This window comes from Motacilla alba, chromosome 17 (genome assembly GCF_015832195.1).
Source record: "Motacilla alba alba isolate MOTALB_02 chromosome 17, Motacilla_alba_V1.0_pri, whole genome shotgun sequence".
NCBI classification, from domain to species: domain Eukaryota; kingdom Metazoa; phylum Chordata; class Aves; order Passeriformes; family Motacillidae; genus Motacilla; species Motacilla alba.
In genome coordinates, this window is record NC_052032.1 from 2,023,077 (window position 1) to 2,042,932 (window position 19,856).

The 19,856-nt window shown below is 48.0% G+C and overlaps 1 protein-coding gene across 11 annotated transcripts in view; it reads left to right on the top strand.

The window, feature by feature from the left end:
* The window catches only part of EHMT1 (euchromatic histone lysine methyltransferase 1), a 123,370-nt gene that overhangs the window by 30,336 nt on the left and 73,178 nt on the right, over positions 1-19,856 (top strand). Inside the window, exon 2 of one of the 11 annotated variants that reach the window (XM_038155990.1) lies at positions 18,978-19,270. The exons of 8 other annotated variants lie outside the window; for them this stretch is intronic. In XM_038155990.1, the coding sequence (XP_038011918.1) occupies positions 19,208-19,270 (63 nt within the window). In that variant the 5' untranslated portion in view covers positions 18,978-19,207. Of the gene's footprint in view, positions 1-5,215; positions 5,433-13,166; positions 13,305-18,977; positions 19,271-19,856 lie in introns of those variants that run through there. 2 more of the 11 variants (XM_038155999.1, XM_038155994.1) reach the window with 2 other exon arrangements.

Below are 19,856 nucleotides of genomic sequence, written 5' to 3' on the forward strand. Positions count from 1 at the left end.
TTTTTGCAGGAGCCCTTCCTTGTGCTGCAGCATGCCATGTGCCAGGCAGTGGCCTGTAGGCCTCTTGCGAATGCAGGAGTTTCACAGATGCAGCCTTGCATGGCTCTAAGCAGCAGGAGCTGTGGTTGGGGCCTGGGAGCCGTTACTGCTCCTGGGGAACAAAACAGCTTTTGAAAATTAGTAACTTTTTCCTAGTCCCACCATGGTACTGATAATCTTGTCCTTCTGTCTCCTGCTCCTCCCTGAGTGGGTTTTTGCCTTTACTGGATCTCATCCTGATCCCTTCTTGCAAAAATAAAGCCTGGACTGGTGCTGAAATGAGTTGTCTGATGTGCTGCACTGTCTGTGGCTGTGCAGGGCAGGGAGGAGCTGGTTAATGTTAAACATTTTGCTTTGGCCAAGGGCACCCAGGCTGCCTTTCCGTGTGTCCTGTCTAGCTGAAGGAAGAGGAGTTGATCATATTTGGGGATTGTAAGGCATTGGAAGGGGCTGCCCAGGGCAGTGGTGGAGTCACCATCCCTGTAAGTGTTCAAAACCCATGTGCATGTGGCACCTGGGGACATGGATTAATGGTGAGCATGGGGGTGGTTGGACTTAGTGATCTTGGAGGTGTTTCCCAGCCTTAATGATTCTGTGATTTTTCTCTTGGTCCTGTGGTTAGGATTGATTATTGCACAGCTTTTCCATCATCCTGTCCCCTCCCAGCACATCAGGGCAGTGTCACATGTGCACAGGAGGTGGAGTGAAGGGGCTGATGGCTCCCCCTCGTCACCCAGGAGCCTGTAAATGAAAGTTCAGCACTGGCAGGATCACTGTGGGTTCTGCTTTCCATCCTCTGCAGCTCATGGACAAGGAAATCACAGAACTGGTTTGGGTTGGAGGGGCCTTAAAGCCATCCAGTGCCACCCCTGCCATGGCAGGGACACCTCCCACTGTCCCAGCTGCTCCCAGCCCTGTCCAGCCTGGCCTGGGACACTGCCAGGGATCCAGGGGCAGCCCCAGCTGCTCTGGGCACCCTGTGCCAGGGCCTGCCCACCCTCCCAGGGAGCAATTCCTAATTCCCAAGATCCCATCTATTCCTGCTCTTTTCAGTTTGAGGCAATTCCCCCTGTCCTGTCACTAAATAATAAAAATGCTGAGGACCAGGTGTTAGTGGGTGCTCCCTGCTCGTGCAGCTCCCTCAGGAAACCCTCTCCTAATCCTGCCTTGGGTGGGAACAGCTTCTCCCCACTGTCCATGCAATGGCCAGCTCTGACTGGGGCTTTTTTGGGCACCTTTGCTGGTCTCCCAGGGTGGCAGTGCCATCCTGGCCCTGTGGGGAACTTCAGGAGGAGAGGAATTCACAATGTAGGCTGCATCTGTATTAAAAAATACAGTTTTTTTCTCCAAGTTTTGCAAGATCATCATTGTTGTTTGCTCTGAGTGCTGTATTGTTCCTCTTCATGGTTGTGGTTTCCTCTATCTCCTTGCACCTGTAATCTCACAGTGCTGAGCATGAGCTTTAAACATAAAATTTGAGCCATCTGGGAGGTCTGGGACTGGGGGTGGGGAGGAAGGGGAGGAGTTACTTCCAAAAATCTGGTTAAAAATCAAACTGCTGGATTTTGAGTTCAGTCATAGCTGGTTCTCTCTCTTTACTTTTCCTTGAGATTTGGAAACTCACACAGGGCCTGGATGCTGCAGTAGGAGATGGACACCTAAATTTGTGGTGTTTGCTATTGAGTCTTTCTTTAGAGAGAGAACTGGAGCAATATATATTTATATATACATTTCATATATAATATATATTTTTATATATCTATATTTATTTATACATTTTATATGTCAAATTGACTGAACAAACCCCTCTTACCAAGTCACTGCTGCATTTTGAAGCAGGTGGAAGAGTTGCCATGGCTGCAGTGATGGTTATTGGGCCTTTCTGAGGTTTCCAGGGCTCAAAAAGGAAAAAAAAAAAAAGGAAAAAAAAAAGATTTAGGTTTAGGGAAACACCGTCAACAAAACCCCCCAAAACAAACAAATCTTTATCACATTTCCAATCTTCCATCTCCCCCCAGTTCCAAATGTGCTGTTTAAAGAGTTACAAATGCTTGTTGGCATAGAAACTGCAGAATGGAAGTGAAGCATGCAAATGTAAAAGGAGCCATTCTGCTGAGCAACATGGCCTGAGCCTCTGCAAAGCTGACTGAAATCTTTTACGAGGCAAAGAAAATTGTCCAGATGTTGCTTGAATTATAATGGCACTAAATATTTCAGTTTTTCAATTTACATAAATCCAAAGAGGCTTGAAATGTAGGGAATGCAGCTCCATTACCAGTGGGCTTTCTTTTCTTATGAAAGAATTTGTAGTCCAAAAATATTGCTAAAATGTGTTTGGCTCTGAGTAGTGCCAAATCCTCATTAAAACATGTGGATATTTCTGTGGTTTAATCTGTTAGAAATGCATTCAGGATCCAGTTATGTTAAATTAAGCAACAATATTGGCCTGGATGTTGTTTGAAATATTAAATGTGGCAGTCGGAACACCAAGCAAAATGTTTGCACATTTTAATCGCTCGATGAACAATTTTTTAAAAAATGTTTTATTCCAAGGGATGATCAAGAGTGCTTAAAAACTGTCCCTGTTCTTCTCAAGCTGCTTCCTTGCCCCTGCCAGGCCTGTGAGCATCCTGGCTCCTCCATCCCACCAGGGCATGGGGATGGGTTTGTGTTGTACCTGGAGGGTGCTGCTCCCTTTGAGCATCCTCCTCACCCCTTCCACGCCGTGGAGCTAATGGACACACCCCTGCAGGCCTCCAAAATCCTTGTGGGGAATGTAAAAACCCAGCCTGGCCACAGGGTTTGTCACCCCACACTTGGCCTGAAAGGTTTTTCCTGCTGATGCTTTGCTCTGTTGGGGTTTTCTGAGGATTTCCTGGGACAAAACACCTCCGAGCTTGCCTGGCTGCTGGTTGGTTTTTCCCTGTGCTGGTGGCTCTGGCAGGATGGAGCCTGTGTGCTCTGAAAGTGCTGTGGCAGGAGGACTCCTTCCCAGCAGGGAAGGCTGTGGATTGCAAGGACACTTTGGCTTGCTGAGGATTTATTCCCTATTTATTTTATTTATTATTTATTTTAATATTTAATTATAATTTAATTATTTTTTAATTTTAGTTTTAAAAATTTAATTATTTTTAAATTTTATTATTATTTAATTATTTGGTTTTATTTTTATAGATTTCCTATCTATTTCCTATTTATTTTCCCCCCAGGTTGCTAATTGCCCCATGGTAAGGCAGGTCCTTCTTCCTGCTTCAATGCAGCCCTGCCAAGGAGGGAATTTGCAGTTGGGAATATGGGAGTGGGTGGCACAGAGAGCCATGAAACTCTGCCTGTGCCCTGGGACACGTTCATAATACATGGGATCTGGAAAATACCCCTGTGGGAGGGTTTCCAATGGGGCAGGAGGAGCTGTTTGATTTGAAATCTGACACATTGCCAAAGCAATCCTACACTGGTGCTTTGTAACCCTCATTTAAAGTTCAAAATGAGGGAACTGGGGTATATGGGCAGGTTTTCTAAAGTCTCTGGTTTTGGGGCTTTTTGAATTGCACGGCAGCTTGTGCTGCATCAAAATGAGCCCAGAGGAGGATGGTTCTGCCTGTACCTGTGTGATTTGATAGCATTCACACCTCTTTGTTGTCAGACATCAAAAGGGTAGGAGGTTGGTAGGCTCAAAATTCAACCAGGTTTGACTTTCCCTTTTTAGTATAAAGTTCATACTTTTCTGTGGGATAGTTTTGCAGCTTTGTTTTTGTTTTTTTTTTTTAAACCCTCTAAACCCTGAAGTTCAGTGCAATTTTCTTTATTCTTTTAATTTCAAGCATATGCAAAGTTATATATATATGTAAAGAAGCCAAGCCGTGTGTATATAAAACTATCTGATGATAAAGGGGATGGTTAATGATTCATGATGGAAGAAAGCAAGGGAAAGTAGGAGGCACAGTGGAATGGGGTCATTGCTGAAAATGTCTTCTACAAAAGCAAATGGGAGGGGATCAGCAGCAATCCCTGTTTTGGCCGGGGTTTGTGGAATGCACCATTGGAGGGTCCCACCAACACTGAGGGGCTGGAGCCCCAGGAGAGGCTGAGGGAGCTGGGAAGGGGCTCAGCCTGGAGAAAAGGAGGCTCAAGGGGACCTTGTGGCTCTGCACAACTCCTGACAGGAGGGGACAGCCAGGGGGGGTCAGGCTGTGCTCCAGGGAACAGGGACAGGAGGAGAGGGAACGGCTCAGGCTGGGCCTGGGGAGCTCAGGGTGGACACAGCAGGAATTTCCTCATGGAAATGTTTCTTCAGGGCTGCCAAGCTTTGGAGCAGGCTACCCTGGAAGTGTTCTAAAACTTATGTTCCCGAAAACTTGGGGATGTGGGTTTGTGGTGGCCTTGACAGGGCTGGGGGAATGTTGGGGCTGGATGGTCTTGGAGGACTTTTCTGACCCTAGTGATTCTCTGACCTTCGGGGGTTTGATGAAGCAGTAAAGCCTGGGCTTTTAAAGGGGGGCAGCTGGAGCACTCATTGGGCTGTGGGGAGCAAGGGGAGGTGTCAGTGCCACCCCCTGTTTCATCCAGCAGGTTTATTTTTATTGTTTGCTGCAAAGGGATCTTTCTCTTGGTCTTTAAGTTGGGCTCCTGGTTTTGCTGCACTAATACTTGCTTGACAGTTCATTCTCCACGTGGGATAGAGGCAGCTGCTTCAAAACTGCATTTCCTGACAGGATGCAATATGTGCTTGATAGAGAAGCATCATTAGCTGGGCAGGACATATTAGGCCAAGATGGTAGAAAAATTTAAATCTGAAATTAAGGCATTTAAGCCTTGTTGCTGCCTGTACCTCGAGGTAAGCAGCAGCAAGGTCCTCGTTTTCAAACCTGCCCCAACAGGAGAGTATGAAAGACTTAGAGAGAAAGAAGTGGGAGAGAATAAATTAGAAACAGAAGTGTGAGAAAATACTGGAGTTAAAAATATGGGAAGAGAGTTTTGAAACACGAGAGGAAACTTTGAGCATCAGTGCAATGAACAGCTGCAAACAGGAAAAACTTACCCCAAAACTGTTCAAGGGAGGCACTTGGGGATGGAGGTGGGAAGGTGGGAAACAGTTGGGGATGGCAAAGGCTGGGAGGCAAATGCTGCTGGTTGTGTCTGCAGCGGCTGCAGGAGATTTCCTTTAATTGTCCTCCAGGCCCAGGACTAAAAAGTGATCCAAGGAAGTTCCCCGAGCCCTGAATGTGGATGGGTGGGAAGGACTGACCCTTCCTTTCTCCACGGGGAGCATCTCAGAGAGGCTGGAGAGGACAGGGCTCTACCAGGCTGAGAAACCTGGGTTTGAAGGTGTCCCACAAACCCTGAATGGCTGAAGGAGAGGAAATGGAGCACAGCTGCCTGCATGAAGAACCTGTGTAAGTTGGTGTGCCAGGCTTGTTTTATGGTTTTGCCACAGTCTTGCACTGTCCCCAGTGCCAAAATGTTGTGTACAGGTGGCTATTCCAGCACTGCAGCCCAGTGCAGACAAAACAAAGGATACTTTGACCTTGAGAGCCAATTGAAGTTAATTTCCAATTTGATCCTTCCTAGCAAATCAAGGCAGTATCATTTCAACCTTCACATAACCCATCTTCCAGCAGTCCTTTCAGCACAGACGTGGCTTTTGCAGTGAAGACAGAGCCTCCATTTAATTCTCAATTATGTGGCAAGAAAGAAATGAGTTGTGCTGGGGTAGATTTTGTGTCATGATAAGTCTGGAAGGCACGAGCTTGGTGGAGTTTGGTTCTTCCCACAGAATTTGGCTTTGACCTCTGGAAAAATACATGACAAAATATTTGATGAATTTTTCAATGAGATACAGGCTGAGTTGACCTTAATTGTGGAAGGATCTTGTTGCAATGCAGCTGTGAAAATCAGCACAGCTGGATCCACGGGGAAGTAGCTCTTTAAAACAAAATGATGGCAACAACCTTCCTTCTTCCCAAGCAGACTGACTGAAGGTGAAGTCAACGGCTGAGTGCAAGGCAGCATTGCTGGGACTGAAATGAGGTGTAAGAACCTGGGAAAAACAAATGGATAGGAATCCCTGGAATCACTGGAGTGGTTTCCTTCCCTCCCTGCAGAGTTAGTCCCGCTGTATAAACACCTGGCAGTTATTTAGGCTGGTGTGTACAGATGATGCTGTTGCAGGAAGATTTGTGTGTACTTGTGGGTTTTTTGCTTGTGCAATGCAGTGGATGCAGCCTCCCAACTTTGATTTATGATATCCATTTGTTCCCCTTGGGAATGGGGCATGTTTAGATTCATAGAGGGATATGCAGGGCTTTACAGGACCTTCAGCAATGCTTTTTTCTGTGTGGAGAGATGCAGTTTGAAAGGACAGGCACTTTGGGCTGCTTTAGAGTTGATCCTTAACTCTGTGCCTTCTATAAAGGACTTAGGAAAAAAAAATACTGGTGCTCCAGGCAGGTCACAGGATATTGACCTGTACATATCCAGCCTTGCAGGTTTTCCACATGTCAGGAAAGGGGAATATCAGAGATGCTGCCACCACTACTGCCCTATCTGATATTCCCTCTATATTGACCTCGCTGATGTTGTTACCACGATCTGAGTGGGGCTTTCCCTCCTCCTTCCTTAAAGGAAAAATGGAAAAATGCCACACAGCAATTCTGCTGCTAGGGTGGGAATACTGTGCTCAAGGCATTTGTGTTTGCCTGCTGATAGACCTGACCCAGGAAGGAGGGGACACGACAGCTGTGCCAGGGCTGGCTGGAAGGTCCCTCTCTGTCCCCTTGGGGCTGCCGGTGCCTTGTGGGTGGGAGAAAGGGGCAGGGTGCACATGCAGGGAACAAAGATCGTGAAGGGGGTTTTTGCTTTGAAACTCTGTATCACTGAGCCGTGTTCTGGAGTGCCCTGGGCAAGCCCTGTCCATGCCTGTGGCTCCCAGGGCTCTCCCAGTCCAGAGGCACAGCTCCCATGGGACCTGTGCTGAGAGCTGAACACACCAGCGAGGCACTAAAAGCTGCGTGATGTTTGCCAGGTGATGCAGCAGCTCTGGGCTCCACCCTCAGAGTCTGGAGAAGGGTCACCCTGCAGCTGTGGCTGTAGGGAACGTGCTGTGGTGATCCCATGAAGCTCCCCGCTCTGCTCCTGGGGCCTGGCTCCGTATCCTCAGCTGCTCATGGGCAGGGAATCCTGGACATCTTCTTTGGAGGGCCATGTTCTGCCCCCTGGCTGGTTTTTCTTGGCTTTTACATGAAAACCTTGCTGCAGCTCCTTTGCCCAAGGGCAGCAGAGTCATCATCGAAGCTGCCTTGCTGCACTGCTCTGGGCCTGGCTCTGGGTCGTGATCCAGCTGCTGAGAAGTTTCATGTGAAACTCCAGAGCTTTCAGCTACCCAGTTAATGTCTTACAAAACTGCTGGAGGAAGGGAAGCTGACTCCAGCAGTCCTTGAGTTTGTTTGACTGGAGCTCAGGAGTGATCAAGGCTGGTGTTTGGCTTCCTGTTGCAGAAGGGAAATACTCAGGATTTATTTTTTATCCTTATTGCTTATTTCATTTATTATTTTTTTAAAATTTATTATCACCAAACCAAAACCAATGACTTCTACTTGTTTTTCCTCTGAGGTGAGGCTGTATGAGAGTGGAGGAGAAACTTCCATCATACTTTTGATGTACATTTGAATTCAGTAGATCAGCACTGGGAGGGAGAGTCTGGGCCCTGTACAGCCCTTTCCTGTTTCTTCTATAATAAGAATAGTGCAAATGGTCTTTTTCTCAGTGTGCAGAACTTCTCCCTGGTAGAATCCTACCTTCCCTTGCTTTGCTTCCCAAACAGATTTTGGTTCCTGTGGCCAAGAGTGGGAGAGAGGAGAGAGGCTGCTGGGCAGACGTTCTGCAAAGTTCATCTTTCCCAATCTCTGGTTCACAACTCTGAGGGCTGCTTGTTATTGCAACATTTTGTGGTTTATTTGGTTTTTTTCTTCCTAGTGTTTCACTGTATTTTGAGTCCTTCAGTTAAAAAAGTTAACAAAATGAAGCTCTGTGCCTCCTTGTGAGGCAGATGAATGGGTTTTATAGAGGGGGTGGGAAGGGGCAGAATTGGAGGGAAGTTATTTTTGAAAGAATGGTTTAATTTTTGTTGTGAAACCACTGCCTAATTTTAAAGTGTCTGGACCATTTGCCTCTTGCTGTAATGTCTGTAAATGGGGAGGAGATTTTCTTCTAGAAGAATGGTGTGGAGCTGTGTCAGGAGTGGCTCAGGCTGGAGCTCAGGGCAAGGTTCTTCCCCCAGAGGGTGCTGGCACTGCCCAGGCTCCCCAGGGAATGGGCACGGCCCCGAGGCTGCCAGAGCTCCAGGAGCCTTTGGCCAGCGCTGCCAGGGATGCCCAGGGTGGGGTTGCTGGGGGGTCTGGGCAGGGCCAGGGGCTGGGCTGGGTGATCCTGGTGGGTCCCCTTCCAGATCAGGATATTCTGTGATTCTAAAAATAGATTTGAAAAACTTTACCTGAACTGGCCACCCAAAATCAGTGTGTGACTCTTGATTTAAAATTATTTTTTTTTATTCTACAGAGCTTCCCTGTGGGAAAGCATCACGATGAACTTGTCAGTCTTGGCCTTGAGCTCCACAGACTGTCCTTGTCTCTGTTCTCTAGAATACAGCAAGGCTGTAGTGTTGTGGCTCTGGGAGCCCAAGCAAACAGGATGGTTTAATGCTTTGGATATTAAAACAAATCCCATGAATGTCACCTCAAATTCAAGCCTGAGTTCAGAGGTCTCCAGACACACCTGGGGCTCTCAGCATCCCATCAGCTCATTGTCCCTCCCACACCTGCAATAGTTAAATTTGATAGGAAGTGGTGTCATCTTCCTCTATTTCCACATTTCCTTTTGTTTGATCCCATCTTTTCACCCAAGCCTTTGCCAGGTGTTTCATGCATCTGCATTAAAACCCCATAACGGAGCTCATGCCCTTGCCCCAGGGGCTTTGACTTGCAGCCCAGTTATCTGACAAAACATTTCTAAGGAATTTCTCAGAATTTATTGCTCCTGTTGGTTGATTCCAGCGTGTCTGACTCCTTTTATGAGTCTGGCCTGTGTCCTGGTGTCACAGATTCACCCACATGGCATCCACCCACTTTCAAACTTGGCAGTGGGCATAAAGAGCTCCTTAGTGATTGCATGGTCACTGTTCTGCATAAATATTTCCCCTCCCCTCCAAAAACATGTTGGTTAAGGGAATATCAGACAGAGGGAGAAAATACTGATGTGTTTGTTCCGTACATTATGTGGTTTGGGGTTTTCTGGTTGCTTTTAAATAACGGAGGATTTTATTGAAGGGAGCTTTGAGGTGCTCAGACTTCAGTGGAATTTAAATTTGACTCAGCTCATATGGGCTGTCCAAACACATTCCTTGCTGGCCCAGCTTTGTTCAGTTGAGGTGACTCAGTAAATCAGCAGCTGAGCATGACTTCAACTCGAGTTCTCCTGTACCCTGCTCCTCTGCTCCATACATTTGGGAAGGGCTGCTCCAGAAATTTTTGGCAGTTAATTCTCCAAATCTTGATTTTCCCATCTGCAAAAGTGGATACGTTAATACTGCCTACTATTCCCATCTTTAATTATAAATTGCTTTATAAAGTCCTAATTATTGTTACAGTATCTCGAAGTAAATCACCATGTATCTGTCAGGTTCTCTTTTACCTGGTGATGGTTTTTCAGTATTTGCTCTGCTTTTGATCAGGAAGAACTTGATGGCTTTTCTTGGTCTTCCCCCAGAATTCATTCAACAGTCTCCAAAACTCCTTCAGACTGTGGCATTGGTTGGAATACAATTTAGCAATTACAGTGCTTGGGAAAGGTGCACATTGTTGGTAGTCTGGGGGATTTGTTTCCAGGATTCCTTGGCAGCAGCAAGATTAGAACCTTGAGCTGGTGGTGCTGAGAGCTCTCCAAGTGAAAGTACTGAAAAAAAATTTAATTTTTCAAGCTCGAGGGTGAGACCCTGTGTGAGTTCTGCTGGACATTTGCAGGGTTTAGGGTTTTTATGGGTGCTTTTTGTTTACAGATTGCCCTCCAGGTGATTGGTCCTACTGTGGGCATGTTGAAGAGCAGAGCAAGGCTGCTCTGTCAGGAAAGTGGCCTTGCCAAGCTTGGAACCCCTTTGGAATACCTGGAATGCTGGAGTCCAAGGCCTGAAGTGTGAAGCATCCACAGTTATGTCAGATTTAGTGCTGGCCATTGGCTCCAGTAACAACTCTGGGACTCTCCAGGGACAGGGAATGGTGAAACTTTGTCCCTTGTGTGGAGGAAGGAGCGTTTTCTTTCTCCCGTCACCTCCTGTTTGTGCGGCTCCTGTGGCTTTTTCTATGCAGTGATCCTAACAGGAGCAGGAGAAGTTTGGAGCTCTGTTCCCTTGGATGTGAAGGTGACCTTCTCAGAGAGAGGTTGTAACCCAGCCTGAGCCCAGGTGTGCTGGGAATGACCTCTGTGCTGAGCAGGCCTTGGGGAGGCATGTTTGAGGAGCCATCATTTTATTCGCTGTTCTCACGTCTCCAATTTTCGCCGTATCTGACGGATTTGTGAGAGGTGCTGAGCTCCTGACAGAGGCTCCGGAGGCTGGGGGCTCTGACTCCCTTTGTAAATGAGCCTGTGGATAACCCAGCTCTGACACTTCTGCCCTCCCTCCTGTTTCATGCTCTCACAGAGAGGTTGTGTGTCATTGCTTTAGGATTTACTGCCTTCCCTGGGAGGTGGGAGTGGGTCTGGGAGAAGAGTTATGGCTGCACAGAAGGTCTGGCTTCCCAACTTCCCTACTACGTGTCTTGGGGAAAAGTTGGGCTTAAAACTGCCAAAACATATCTACAAGATGTTATCACTTTTGTTTTTTATGAAGCTTGTGTTGACTCTTCAGCCTGTGTTGGAGGCAGGTGTGTTTGAGCTGTGTGTCCTTTGGAGTGGTGTGGCAGGAGCAGGACAGGATTTTCTGCTCCTCCACTGGACCCACCATCCCTAGCCCAGGGTAAGGAAATCACTCTGGGTTTTGCTGGTTTTTTCTACCTGTCTCCGAGGAAACAATATCAATGCTATTCCTTGAGTGTGCGTCCATTGAGGGAAAATGGGATTTTTAAATAGTAATGTACTCTGGTTTTCCCTTAGTGTAGTAAACCAATGGTTCATTAGTGAAATACATAAATAATTCTCTTATGAACCCTGTTGGTAGGTGAATCTGCTTTAATTCCTTTGTATCAGCAAGAGCTGCAGGTATGGATGTCTTCGTTACATAAAATAAAAAAAAGGGAAGAAAGCAATGCTTGCAAATTGGTCTTTGTTTCCAAGGAAACAAATTTGACATGCTTGAGCTGTGCGAGATGCAAACACCGCTCGATTCAGCAGACATGCCTCGGGATTTTATGGTCTGAATATTATTTTTAAACTACCTCCAATTTCCAGGCAAGGCAGAGGATGGGAATAGAATTTGTTGGCAGGGTTTATCAATCTGTGCTTAATGAAGGCGCTGGGCGGTATCTGGGATTGCCCAGCTAGCGTGGAGGGAATTGATCTGGGCCGGGATGGAGGTCCCTGGGAAGGGACAGCCTGGGGCCAAATGGCCTTTGGTGACATCCTTCAGCAGGAGGAGAGGTCTGAGCAGAGCTCAGCACACTGAAGTAGTGTGGTTTATCCTGGGTCACTTTACCAAATGTTTTTGCTCTAAAAATACTCTAGTAAAAAGCAGCTCGCCAGCGCTTGGCGTGCCAGGCTGCCTGGCGCTCCTGAGGGCCCAAAGAATTTGCTAAAAAGCTGTGGCTTGGTGTTGAGGACTGGGCTGAATTTATCGGAGGAGGGATGAGGGAACAACATCATGAGTTGTTTGTGTAGTGCATCTGGCACAGATGTGCTGGGGCCTGATGAAAATCTTGGCTTGAACTTGGCTTGTGGCGTTGTATGGAACGGCTGTAGCGTTGTTGCCATTCCCTTGGAAGTTCTGCTCAGGGAAAAAGCTGGTTTGGTGTTCAGCTGCCACCCTGGTGTTTCCTGAAATGCTGTGTTGATAAAGTCACTGGCTTTATTTTTGAATTTTCCTCCAGCTCCAGCTCTGGAGCAGACAGTGCTTGTGTTCCACGGGAAGCGAACATGGCTCGGCAGAGCACACACAATTCACGGATTTCAGCATCCAGAGCTGGTTTTGGCCTGGGCCCAACAAGAGGAACAGGATATATATGTTCCAATTTTGTTGGGATTGAATAACCAATATTTTGCCCTGGCAAAGCTTTACTTTTACCAACTGTTTTTGCTTTCTGGGGTAGTTCAGTGAGCTGGGAGGGATCTGTAGGAGATATGCAAAGAATATGTGGGGAAATACAAGTTTTTAAGGAATAATCAAGCTCCATGTGCATGTCGTTCAGAGTGTGCAGGGCTTTATTCCCCTAGTGTGCTCCAACAATGTGTGTCTTTCATGTTTTGTTGTTTGTGAACCTAGGAAGGATTTAAAAAAAATTCCTCTATTAATTCTTCATTGAAACAATCCTACTACATTGAAGAGACAAGGCAATGATGGAGGAATTTCAGGGCTGATAAGTGAAAAACAAATGTCTCTTTTAAAATTCAGGTCCTTAGGAGAGCATAGCATGAAGTGTGTTACACTGCAGTCTCTTTCCTTCTCTTTCATCCTGCTGTTTAACTTCCTTGCAACTGGAGTTAAAATAACCTTCAAGGAGTTCAGGGTAGACTGGGGTAGGTTTAGCTTTAAGATGGCTGGGAAGCACTATTTGCATTGCCAGCTAAAAGCCTTGCTTGAAGCCCGTTGAGGGAAAAAATAATATTAATGGTATTTTGTGAAAATATTGTAATTTGTGGAAGGCCCAGAGTGACAAATTGGCTGGTTTGAATGTCACTGGGAAATGCTCCTTTTGCACAAAGCTTGCCTGAGACAGGATTTTCCTTGCTTTTGTTCTAAAACAAGATGCTTGCTGCCTAAAAATGCCTGCTATCCGTGCAGTGAGAGCTTTGCCTCCTTGACAAGAGGATGGGAAGAGGAAGGTTGGCCAGATCAGGATGAATCCTGCACCTTTTTTTTTTTTTTTTTCCCTTTTTTTTTTTTTTTTTTTTTGCTAATGACACTTCCTTATGCTTACATTTCATTAAAGCTCTGAAATGGCTGAAGATCAGCCCGTACTGAGCATGCTCCGGGGTGGAGGCTGCACCCATGGAGTGAGATGGATTTGTGGCTGGAGGAGGGATAGGCCTGGAGTCAGGACCTGGAGGGACCCGCAGCCAGGATGGAGGTAGGGCAAATCCATCGGTTCCTTGCCGTGCCCCTGGGCTGGGGCAGCCAGGAGACCGGATGGAGTGCAAACTGTTGGAATCGATTCAGAAGCAGCGCAGTTAAACCACTGACACGAGATGGCTTCAAACGCTTCCTGCGGGGAGGGGTTTGGAATCCTGACCTTTGCTGGCTGGCGTGGAGAAGGGACCTGTGCAATGTCAGGGTGGTGACATGAGGTTGACAGCAGGCAGGGGCTGCAGCCAGGGCTGAGCCTTCATATTGGCAGGCACGTGATTGCGTCTCATCGTGGGCTCGGGCGCTAATTGTTATTAATGGGGAGCCTCGCCGGGCTCAGACCTGCTCTGGGCCGTTTAAACCCAGATCCGTCTGGGATCGTGGGAGGGTGGAAGAATGTTAAACTCAAACTCCCCTCTTCCTGACTTATTTTGCATTCCAGTGATGGCAAACAAACCTTGCTACATCAGGTCCTCCAAAGTGGCATGGAGAGGAGGGAATATGCACATTTATTCCTTCGGCTGAGAGATTTTTCTGTGCTTCTTGCAGGGGTTTAATGTGTTGGTGGGTGGGTTTGGGGGAAGGCAGTGTGAGTTGTGCTCGGTTGGGCTCTTGGATTTCACCCGTAGTTGCCGGCTTTTTACAAGGAATGTGTAAGCACCAGCAGGTATGTGCTGCATGAGCCGATTGACTCCAGTTGTTGTACAAGCACGCTGCGTGGTGAGGTGCCAATAAAACATTTACATTGGCTCTGGGTGTTTGTGTTAGCGAGGTGTAGGGGAGCTCTGGGTTGGTGTGGAGCAGGGGGACGTCAGCTCTCTCTGACCTGTCCCCTCACACATGGGGGGACCCACCAGTGTTCCAGCCTGGCTGTAGGTACAGGTAAGGTGAGGGGTTTGCTCTGTCAGCACTGGGAATCCTTGGGTGGTACAGAGTTATTGTGTTTGACTTCCTGAGCAGAAATCTCTGTGATCACAGGCTCTGTGCTGTAAGGTAGAGCAGCTCTTCCTTCAGGGCACCTCTGGCCACTTTTCACTGCACAGTTCAGGGGGGGACTGGCATAGCTTTGGTTTTATTGCTGTGTCCCAGGTGATGGGCATTCTGCATGATGAGTCACTTCATTACCTAAAGTAATTTGCCTGTTTATTGCCTGGTTCCATCTTTCTTGTGAACCCAACTCTTCCTCGGTGCTTTCTGGGCCTGTTTTGCTACATCAGCCCAGTGCTGAGCTGGTGACCAGCTTGCTTACTGGGCTGGCTTTCATGTTCCCTGCATAAAATCCTGCTGGAGCCCAGCTTGCTGGCCAGGCAGAACTTCTCCTACTCTTTAATGGTCACTGGCTTGTTTATGGCTGGATGAATGCACAAAGAGAAGTGTTTCTGTAAAACAAACAGCATTGTGATTGTACACAAGAGGGAAAAGGGGTTGATTTTATTTGGCTCAGATGGGGGCTGCCTTTATGGCTTTGCAGAATTCACCCCCGTGGCTTTTCCTCCTCGTGTGACTCTGGCAGTGGAGGTGATGTCAGCCCCAAGTTTTCATGTGGGGCCTGGTTCCCTTGATGAGGAAATTTGACTTAATCGGTTTCAGCTGCTGGTTACCCACTGGTGTGCTCGTTCCTATTGTGCTGTGGGAAGGTGTAAGGTAGCCTTAAAGACCCACTGCCACCTTATGGCAGTTGCTGAGAAGCAGCGTGTGTGGAGCCAATTCCGTACACACATCGTGCTCGCTCTATTTCTCCGCTCCTCTTAACCAGGGATATTTGCATGGAGGCAGGAGCTTTGTTTTTACAGAGTTCATCTGCTCCTTCTGTTCCTTGCAGAAATTTGATAAAGTCAGCAGGATGGCTGGGAGAGCCGTCAACAGGCGCTGTTCCACAGGAGCTCATGATCTGGGGAGAGACACAAAGGCTTCGTGGAGCACTCATTCTCCTCCAGTGAAGAGCTTGCTTATTTTCATGTTGGTGCCTTAATCCTTAAAAAAAATAGGTGTGAGGTCAAAGAACAGGGCCACGCTGAACACGTGAGGCTTGTTGGCAGGATCTCCAGCGCTTGTTGCAGCAGGAGGAGGATGGAATGTGCACAGCCATTTTCCCAGCCTGCTGCTGGCAGGGCACTGCAGGATGGCTTTGCACTGACAAATGGGGCCACTGTCCCCAAATAAACCAATAAAACATTGGTCTGTGGAGCACTGAGTGTGCTGGAAGCCTGCTCGCTGTGCTGGGGGTAGAGAATGCTGGATTTAGGACCCTTCTCCAGTGAGGCTGTGTTTGTACTGTAGGAGCTCTTGATATGCCATAGCTGAATGAAGGGGAGAAATGGTGGATTTAGAGCTCCAAAATAGAAGGAGCTGTGGTTACTGTAAGTTAAAGCTGAAGGAATTTATAATTGGGAACTGTTAGGAATACAGTATGTTCTAAATTACAGCTGTCTGGCCAATATGCTGCTAAATAAAGTTCTAGGATTGCCCTGTAAATGAAATATTCAACGCATATTCTTATCAAAACATAGCACCGTCTCCCAGAGAGCTCACATCTCAATTGCTGTCCGAGAGAATCTTTCTTCTTTTCCCTTTTTTTTCCTTTTTAGCATGTATGATTTACTCAATGCAGCATCCCAGGGAACATTTATTGTTTCCTATTAAGTAAAAACAGTTTTCAGCTCTGCTGGGGAAAAGAGGGGAGGAAGGGAGATGGCTTGAAAGCTTTAGGAACATAAACCAGGTTTTGAAAGATGGGGAAAGCTCTGATTCCAAAAGATGCATTAATGACTGCCTGTTCTTTCAAAGCTGTTACCTGAGCCTGAAGGTGGACATTGGAGGGTGCTGGGGATGGATACCCAGTGTGTCCTGGGACATCCTGATTAAGAAATATTGTATATAACAGTTGAAGAGCAGAAGGAATGTTTGAATAGCTGGTGGTAGAGCTGGAGAATGGCTTATAGCAATGCAGAAACGATCAGGATCCCAGCAGAAATGCTCATCTCATACCCAAAGTCCCTTCAGCTTTGGGATTGCTTCTGAGGAGGCTGAAAGGGAGCGTCAGATTTGATCCGCTGGAGGGTCTGCAAGAAGAAGAGCCTGATGGAAAAAAGAAAATAAGGAAAACCCTCTGTATTTTGCAGAGCTAAATATTGTTCTTCCTATAAAAAGAAAAACCTCCCTTTGCCTCCCACTTGGGCTTCCCCTGCAAGGGAGCTGTGAAAATGCTGGACTTAATGGTGTCATTAAGCAAGAGCCCTGAGGAACCTGGTGTCCTTTGCGAAGGGAGGTGTTTGTGCTGCTCCCTTCCTCCCGAAAATGTGGGATTTCTGAAAGGGGAGCTTGAGCCTTCAATCAGAGAAGGGAGGCGGCAGAGCCGTGGAGTGAAAATACCCTGTAATCCGTGGGCCCTGGCATGTTTGGAAAGGGGGGTGTTGGCTGTGGTGGAAAGGCTGCTGGAGGCACTTGGGTTAAATAAAGGGCTCAGCTTCTTGGGGCATGGGCCTGTTCTCACCCTGCATCATCAGCAAAACCTCTTCCACAGCCAGCCTGGAAAGAGGACCGTGACTGCTGGTGTGCAGACCCCTGCCAGGGAGGGACAGGGGGGTCCCAGGCAGGAGACACCTCTCCCACTGCCAATGGCTGTGCCCTGGAAGCTTCTTGCTCCTTTTGGATGGCAGAAATGTAAGGTTTCACTGAGTGACACCCAGGCATCCCCCGTGGCAGAGATGCTGCTGCGGCGCCGATCGATCGCTTTACTCAAGTTGGTTGTTGAAGCATCTGCAGTGCCCTGCTTTTTCCTTTTTGTTTCTAAACAGTGTTTAGTGCTTTCAAGGATGGCCATGAGATGTGAAAAGCATCTCTGGTAGCATCTGCTCGCAGTGTATATTTAACCTCAGCAGTGAAAACATGTCTGGTGTGGAGATGCAGTGGGGAGGCCGCGGCTGTGCCGCCGTTCTCTGGTGTTACTTTATCTCAGAAAGGGAATGTTGACTGTGGTGGATCATTGACACTGCCTTTGTTAATATCTTCGTTTCTATTTCTGGGCTTTTAATGAAAGCTTGGTAATTTCATGCTGCAAGGAAGGGCAGCACATCAACTGTTTTAAAGCCATCTTTGGTTTGAAGTACAGTAATCTTTTGATGCGGTGTATAATGCAACTTCTGTCTGTATAGCTGGGGTTTGTTGCTTTTGTTTGGGGATTTTTGAATTTGTCTTTAAATGAGTTACCTCTACACCTCTCAGCAACTGAGAGAAAGGCCAGGAAAATCTCATTTTGTGTATATTAAAACTTAAGATTCACATCAAATGAAAACCCGGTGGGTGAAAGAGCGATCCTTTCTTTATACTGTCACCTCAAATACTCCTTGCCTATGAATTTCAATCATCTCGATTTAGCCTTGTGTGTTTTAACTGTTTAGTAGTGAAACTTCTCCAGAGTGTAGAGAGGAAAACAACATCCTCATAGCCGAGGGAGATCCGTAGCAGCTCTTTGCTGCTTTAATTATTGCAACTCTGCAAACGTGCCTGGCCACAGCGGTGAAAGAGCTGCTGGGACTGGAGGAAACGTGGCTTGTGGATGTTCCCAGCCTGGCAGAGCTGGCCGTGGCTGTTGTGCTGTGCTGAGGCCTGGACTGGCCTGGTGCTGGGGCAGGGCAAACATCATCCCCAGGCTCCTCCAAAGCTCCCTATGGATTTGGATGGCTTGTTCCTCCCTACAGTGCAGGCTGCTCCCTGCCCTCCCCAGCTCCCTGTCACACATTTCACTCCACTTGTCTTCACTGTAGTTTCTACTCTTAAAGAGAACTCTCTCTTAAGGAGGACGCTCTCCAGTGCTCTCCTCTTCTGGAAAGCTGTTTTTCCTTTGGCCAAGAGCACGCGGGTGGTGCCACGGGGCCATGTCGGAGTTTCCTCTTCCTCCTGTCGGAGTTTCCTCACCTCCTCCCGAGGTTGCCGGCCGCCCTCCCCCTGCTCGGGGGGAGGTTCTCCAGCCTGACACCCGGCTCCAGCAGCCTCCTGCTTCTGCCTCCGATAAATGCCAGTCTTCCTTGAATCCCTCCCAGCCGAGCTCTGCTTACAGATGTTCCTGCGAGCTGCTCTGGCAGTTTTACTGGGAGCCTGAGCAGATATGAAGGTTGCCAAGAGTTTATGTTTAATTGTGAAGTGGAACAGAGACAAACTACTTTTATTTTGAAGCTAAACTTTCTTCTGTTATCTTGCTGGCTGGGGCCAGCAGTATTGTAGGGTTTGACATAGGCTGAGCTTAGAGCTCCTGTGCCTCGTAGCTAACTATCCCTTCATTAGGGAGAGGATGAGGATGGATCCACGAGGATGTCCCTTCATTCCGTTCCCCCCCTGCTTTTCCATGACTGTGTTTGTGATATCCTTTCAAAGTCAGTTGTACCAGGTCAGGTTATTAATCCCCAAAGTGAAAATGATCTCCCCTTCAGATCAGCAGTTTGGATCTCGAAGACACTGTCTTGGACTCTGCTCACTGCATCAGTTTAACCCATGTGCCTTCATCCCAGCTCTCAGAGGTCGGGCACTTCATGAAGCACAACGAAATCAGCCCGGGGACATCCCCAAGCCACCTACATCCCTCCCTGTCCCTCCTGCCTCTCCTTTTCCCACGAGCAAGTGCTACTCTTGAAGGCCACGAGACAGCACTCTGGTTTAAAAAGCTTTCTCTTTTTTTCAGGCGAGTGATCAGTTTTGAGGCCTGGCGCCCTGTCAGAAAGTTGACAGATGATCTGCATTAGCGGTGCGTCCCCGGGATGCCCGGGATAATCGCGCTCCAATGGACGCCCTGGAGCCGGCAGGTTCTCTGTGAAATGGCTGCAGTGGAGGGAGCAGTGAAATGGGCTCTTCTGGGCATGCTCACTCTGTAGAGGGAGCTTTATCACATGAGCAGAAACTGAATCACTGCTCATGAGGATCTGGAATATGCAACTCTTGGAGTCTTCACCAGAAGAAGACAACAGCTGCCCGCAGGTACCGCAGGGTCCGTCCACCTCCCGTGCCTGGCGAGGCCCTGGCAGGGCAGGCTGCGTCCTGCCGGGGAAGGAGAGGCCTTGGAGAGGAGAGGAGGAGCAGAGGCCGGGGAAGCATGGCCGGGGCTGTTTGTTCATTTCTTTGGATATCCCTGCTCGCGGCGGGCCCGTGCAGGCGGGCTGGCGTCACCCATCCTGCTGGGATGCCCCTCCTGCTGGGATGGCTGCTCCATGGGCTCCCAGCACCCCGGCAAACCTCGGGCTTTGTTCCCTCGTGCCTTCCGTTGGGCTCCTGGGGTGGGGAGGCTTGCTTGGGGTTGGTTTGGTTTTGGGTTTTTTTTTGGTGTTTTTAGGATTTGTTTGTGCTTTTTAAGTGAGAAGTTTCTGGAAAATTCTCCAAGGAGCCCTCTCTGCTTGTAGCTCTTAGAAGAAAAAGGCACAAAGCCTGGGGTGCCTGAGCTGCTTGAAGACTGAATTCTAAAGGGGAGGAGAGGGCCTGTGGCCACATGGCACCTCCTCACTGGGTCTCTTTTGACAGCCTCTGCCTATGGCTCACTCGGGTGGAGGCCAGAGCCAGCAGTATTTTA